The sequence below is a fragment of the Gymnoscopelus microlampas genome (assembly GCF_963454915.1).
Source record: "Gymnoscopelus microlampas genome assembly, contig: SCAFFOLD_26, whole genome shotgun sequence".
Lineage (NCBI taxonomy): Eukaryota > Metazoa > Chordata > Actinopteri > Myctophiformes > Myctophidae > Gymnoscopelus > Gymnoscopelus microlampas.
The window spans coordinates 963,315-970,064 of NW_028155725.1; the positions used below are offsets into that span (position 1 = coordinate 963,315).

At 43.2% G+C, this 6,750-nt stretch overlaps 1 protein-coding gene across 1 annotated transcript; it reads right to left on the reverse strand.

Moving 5' to 3' along the window:
• Positions 1-355: 355 nt before the first annotated feature.
• LOC311041311 (uncharacterized protein) lies at positions 356-4,462 on the reverse strand (the record flags this gene model as incomplete). The annotated part of the gene is made up of 6 exons (XM_084086213.1): positions 356-1,685; positions 1,779-1,838; positions 2,335-2,418; positions 2,728-2,805; positions 2,973-3,035; positions 3,631-4,462. The coding sequence occupies 6 exons, from the start codon at positions 4,460-4,462 to the stop codon at positions 1,129-1,131; spliced, it is 1,674 nt and encodes a 557-aa protein (XP_083942339.1). The 3' UTR covers positions 356-1,128.
• Positions 4,463-6,750: the final 2,288 nt, after the last annotated feature.

A 6,750-nucleotide genomic window follows, 5' to 3' on the forward strand; every position in this document is an offset into this window, starting at 1 on the left:
AATCATTTCAAAAGTGATCTGACATTTATTTGCACCTTCAGTGACATCAGTCATCTCAAAAGTAGTAGTTTTAAAAAATATATATGCGTTTGAATTACCTTTTATGGTGCCGTTTATACCTATGCCCTTTACTGTTTCACTCCAAAGTGCAAGATTATTTCAGCTCATTCAAACTCAAGTTATATACATCAAATAATAAATAATAATTCAAAGTTCAACTTCAAAATGTCATATATAGAAATAGAAAATGTCAGAAAGGTTTCACAAATAACAGACTCTCAAGCACTAAAGAGATTCGACCTGTTTATTTTAGCCTTCAGTGACACACATCTGTAGATCAGACATCAGAGAAAAGTGCATTGTTTTTACACAGGCATGTATTACACTGTAACATTGTCCTAGTGACACCAGTCACCAGTTCACATTTGATGTTTTACTATGATCACAGACAGGGGAGGTAAAAACAACCAATATTTTTTCTTGGTGTGATACAGTGTGTAACACTCCTCAGCATGGAGGGGCATCTTACAGCTAATGCACATCAACCTCGTCTCGCTCCCCTTTCCCTTTCGGGAACAGACCCTGCACACCCTCACTGCACTCTTTTGGCCGCGGTGGGGGGGAGTGCGACAAGCTTATGCGCCGCTACATCACAATTCAGCCTGCTCGGAGGGTCTTTTCTTGGTGTTACAACATGAAGCCATATACTAGACTAGGCGACTCCCTAGAATTCACTATTCTTTTCCTCCTCTCTGACTTGAAGGGTTTTGGTTTTAGATTGTATATGGACAATTTTTACAATTCTGTGGAGCTGTTTGAACTTCTTCTTGGCCTGAAAACATATGGAGGAAGAAAAGAGGCGAACCACTAGTGCTGAGAGAGGTGACAAATTCCAGCCTGAAAGTCGGAGACAGAATGATGCGGCACAATGGCAAAGTCATGTTACTGACATGGAGAGACAAGAGAATAGTGCGAATGATCACAACCATCCACAAGGATGAGATGGAAACCGCCATGGTGAAAAAGAAAAAAACACAGAGATAGAGTGCCACAAGAGAAGCCAGTTTGTATCCTTTCTTACAACAAGTACATGAACGGAGTGGAAAGGCTAGACCAAAACATTAGCTATTATCCCTTCATCAGAAAGACAGCAAAGTGGACCTGATGGACCTGGATGCTTATGTTTTGACTGGGGCAATACAGCTCTTGGAATCTTGTGAGTAAGTACTCTAACAGTGAGCGCACTTTGTAGATCTTGTCGTCAGCATCAATACAGTCATTGTCACTGAAATGCAGAAACCTCCATATTATTTGGTACCTGTTTCGAGACATGGTCTTACTGAAGTATGGAGTGGTTAGTGGCTCCTCAGTGGACCAATAAAGTTCGATCTCAGGTTTCTGCATTAGGCCCACTTTGACAGGTTTCCATGCCTGTGTTCTGCCATGTGGAAACTCCTTCTGTTCATCTCTGATGTACTGCTCTGCGTAGAGATTAGTTTGCACGCATATAGTCTCTAGCAGCTCGTCGGTGAGGATAAGAGCCAGGAAGTCCACAGGATGAACTGACTGAATCTCAGCTGCAGCGTGGCGAGGACCGGGAACGGCTGTGAAGGGAATGTCCACCGGAGGTTGCCAGTCGGAGTCCTGCCACACAGTGGCTGCAGCTCGGCGCTTCCCACCACCACCTGTAAATTATAGAAATATATAATTACCATGAAATACATATTTTTTTATTTGTGTGGTACAGGTGTGATGAGCAGAACAGAACAAGTCCTTACCTCTTTTTTTTACGGTGTGATGCTGCCTCTTCTTCTTCCTCCTCCTCCTCCTCTTCCTCACTGTCTGAGATCACAGTAAAACATAAAATAATGTGGTAAAAGGTCTAAAGGTCACACACACACACACACACACACACACACACACACACACACACACACACACACACACACACACACACACACACACACACACACACACACACCATTGCCCTAGTGATGACACCAGTCACCAGTTCACTTTCCATGTGTTCACTGTACTACAATTTGTCTCCATACATCCAGTCAAGCATGTCTATATATCATTACAGTGCAGACTGGATGTATGGAGACAAATTGTAGTACAGTGAACACATGGAAAGTGAACTGGTGACTGGTGTCATCACTAGGGCAATGTTGTGTGTGTGTGTGTGTGTGTGTGTGTGTGTGTGTGAGAGACACAGACAGACTGGCTGTGTCTCTCACACACACACACACACACACACACACACACACACACACACACACACACACACACACACACACACACACACCAAATGTGAATATAGAGATGAATTACCTTCCCCAAGACATGCAGATGCTCCTCCTGCTTTTGCTGCCATCTTTCTCCTCAAAACTCTCCCCTTCTTCTTACCTCCCCTGTCTGAGATCATAGTAAAACATCAAATAATGTGTGAATACATGGAAAGTGAACAGGTGTCATCACTAGGACAATGTTATAGTGTAATACATTTCTGTGTGTGTGTGTGTGTGTGTGTGTGTGTGTGTGTGTGTGTGTGTGTGTGTGTGTGTGTGTGTGTGTGTGTGTGAGAGAGACAGACAAGACTGTCTGTGACACACACACACACACACACACACACACACACACACACACACACACACACACACACACACACACACACACACACACACACACACACACACAGCAAATGTGAATATAGAGATGAATTACCTTCCCCAAGACATGCAGATGCTCGTCCTGCTTTTGCTGCCGTCTTTCTCCTCAAAACTCTCTCCTTACCTCCCCTGTCTGTGATCATAGTAAAACATCAGATAATGTGATAAATATAATGTACAATTATGTTCACAGCCAGCATGTCTCAAACACTTTGTCTATGACACCAATCCATTGGGGTCCTAGATATTCAATTCAACATATAAACATATGGTGCAAATGTGAAGGTAGAAATTAGTTACCTTTTCCAAAAAAGACAGATGGTCTTGCATCCTTTCTCCTGCCTGCCCTTTCTTCATCTTCATCTGAAACCAAATATCAAATACTTTAGTAAACAGGATCAAAACGCTGAATGTTGTTTACATGACCTGTCCCTTAGTCGCCTTTGAAGATTTTGACAAATGACAGTGGATCAGAGGTGGGGGCTTCTAGTGCACCTGGCCACCCCAAACCTGATCTAAAAGTATATACTCGTCAGTAATTTCAAAATAACATCAAAGGGACTTGAAAATCATTGTTGACATAGCCTTATGATGACCCCATCAAAGGATTTGTTGTTATTTACACAACCTAACCTCTCTTCCCTTTGAAGTATGCCCCCACACCCCCCCCAAAAAAACATTAGCCAGATCTACAAGTCTACTGCCCCATAGTGAAGTCATAAGCTTCATCATAATCAAATATATCACATGCATAGATTCAGAATACATAATATTCATTCATAAAATACTTTCTACATAAGTAAAACATGATAAAAAAAAAAGACTCGTCTTTTTTTTTTACACCCACGCATCGCCATGCATTGTGAGCTTGTAGATCGGCTATATTCACTTCATCAAAATATGAAATAGCGCCATATCAATATAAAAACTATGTTGTGATGATATAAACAAGTCTTACCACTAGTAAACGATGTCCGACTCTTCGTTGGGCTTGGCTGCCAGCCAAGAGACCCGACATCGTCGCCGCTAAAACTGCTGTCTTCCCCATCGGAGGTATCGCCTGGGCGAACCCACGCTGTCGCTGCCTTCGGTCTCTCGCTCCGTCGCACCCCGGCCGGGGTATCGATCTCGGGTACTGGTGGTGGTACATCATCCGGTACCGGTGGTACGGGTACATCCTCCGGTATGTCCAGTACCTCTTTTTTCAAGTCCTCTGGTACCTTCAAGTACTCAAATATATGCGGAGGAGCCTCAGCTTGCGGCTCTAATGGCGGGGCAGCGGCTGATGATGACCGGCGCTGTACCTTCACGTCCTCCGGTACAACGAGATTAGGTCGCGGCTCTAATGGCGGGGCAGCGGCTGATGATGACCGGCGCTGTACCTTCACGTCCTCCGGTACAACGAGATTAGGTCGCGGCTCTAATGGCGGGGCAGCGGCTGATGATGACCGGCGCTGTACCTTCACGTCCTCCGGTACAACGAGATTAGGTCGCGGCTCTAATGGCGGGGCAGCGGCTGATGATGACCGGCGCTGTACCTTCACGTCCTCCGGTACAACGAGATTAGGTCGCTGCTCTAATGGCGGGGCAGCGGGTGATGATGACCGGCGCTGTACCTTCAAGTCCTCCGGTACGACAAGCTTATCTCCCGGGGGTAATGGCAGGGGTGCTTGCGGGAGTTGGAGCGGTCGCTGGGGCGCTGTAAAGGACATGCAGTCCTCCAACGTCCGTTGACCCTGGTCCCTCTGGGGCTCTGCATGTTTGGACTTTCTGCCCCGTTTCCCTACCATCTTTCCTACAATCTCGCCTGACACTCACCTAAATCTCTCGCCAGGCTCCAGGCTCTCGGCTCCGTCCACCAGACGAGACCACCACCTCCTCCCCTCCCCTCCCCCCTCACCTAAACCTTCCGACACCCCGGGTCCACCACCTCTCCTCTCCCTCAACTGTTTTTACAACTAGTACAACTAAAATAAAGAAACTAAACTCAAAATAACTCAATTTCTCTCACTTTCTCTCTCTTTCTCTCTCGATCAGCTCTGTCTCCGTCTGTCTCCGTCGTTACTCTCTGTCTTGTGTTTGTTTGTTGAATTCTCAAGGCAGCAGCTGGTACTACAGCTTGTTTTTGTATTTTTTTGGTCTGATCACATGACTTTTCCGCTCACATGACTTTTCTTTCCATGCAGCAGTAAGATATGAAGACACAGGTTGCATAAGACCACAATACATATTAAACCACAATAAAGACCATAGATCGCATTTATGCGATCTTGGCGGCCAAGCGCACTATTTATTAGATCGCATTAATGCGTAATTGGCAGGCAATGTGTTAATACAAAGTGTCAGCACACTGGTGACATTGAAATCTGTGATATTTAGTTTTTAGTTTTTTTTGCCTGTGTGTGTTTGGTATATACTGCAGGTGTTTCCCTGTGTGACATTGTGGATCATCACTAAAATCACACACGCACACTTTTATGTGCATTATGCTGGTTAGATATGAATACATGAAGCTGGGGAAAAAAACTATTTGAGTACATATTCATGCATTCTAACACACATGGGCAATGTACAATGCCATGCCATGGATATGTGTCAATTATTAAATGATTGTAGTAAACAAAACTGCCATCCTGAAAATAAAAGCATTTCACCACTATAAACCCAACATTTCTCAAATATTGGCCCTATTTTGTAGGGTATAAGCAACTTAGTATTGTCATATTGTTGAGATATGTGATGAAAAAATACAGGTTATTCACACCTATTATTTAAGTGTCTGTGTTTTTTACAAAATGAGCAGATCAAATAAACACATGATGAACACATGAACCAATCTAAGGTTGGTTCATGTGTTCTACAATGCGGTGCGGATCACATGCGCGATTTGTATTAATAATTAATGAAACTATTTCTTAGTTAAACTACTTAAAACAACAGTAACAACAACACACTCTACCAGCCTCCAGTGGTGGAAAATAGCAGATCTACAAGCTCACAATGCATTGTGCTTGTAGGTCTGCTATTTTCACATGGTTACTGTAATGTTTTATAATAATAATCTAAATCTACAAAGTAACTAGTAACTAAAGTTTTCAAATAATTGTAGTGGAGTAAAAAGTACAATATTTGCCTCTGAGATATAGTGGAGTTACTGGAGTAGAAGTAAAAGTACTGGAAATTAAATTGGAAATACTCGAGAGTCAAGTGCAAATACCTCAAAATTGTACTTAAGTACAGTTCTTGAGTACATGTACTTAAAGACGTATGCAAAATCCATTTGAAAACTAGAAAAAGTGCTCTTCGGAGCACAGGTCTCCGCCAGGTCAGGTAGGCTACTGTGGCCTCCTGGTGGCGCTATAATAGGCCAACGTGAAAAGGGTGCCATTTCTTCTTAGGCCTTGCACGACAATCGGACACTGACTGCATTCATGATTTGAGGCATTTTGTCAAAAACATGTGTTTTGCTGAATTAGACCTGTTGGTGGCGCTATAACAGGCCAATGTTAAAAGGGTGGCATTTGTTCCTCAACATAGTGTGAATGTGCGTGCAAAGTTTGAGCGCAATTGGACGGTGCGTTCATGATTTGCAGAATTTTGTTCAAAACAAGCCAATAATGCAAACTTTAGATGTCAATCTTAGCCAATCAGTATGGAATATGAAAAATCAAACACACCCGTCGTGATCACATGACTATAGAGATCATGTGTACCGATTTGCGTGAAATTTGGATACAATTGGAAGGAGTAGTATAAAAAAATGTGTTTTACACAAGTCGGCCTCCTGGTGGCGCTATAAAAGGCAGATGTGAAAAATGCAGGGCAAAGGTTTTTCCTTGACCTATAGGGAGTGTGCATACAAAGTTTTACACAGATCGGTGCAATTATAGGTAAAAACACGAATCGGCCTGTTATAGCGCCACCATGAGGCTGATTTAAAAATGTTCAAATGGTAGTTCTTCCTCGGCCTAATGGGAATGTGCTTGCAAAATTTCTCAGAAAGTGCATGCTGTGTTCATGATTTGAGGCATTTTGTTCAAAACGGAGAACTCCTGCAAACTTTGGAAGACATTTTTAG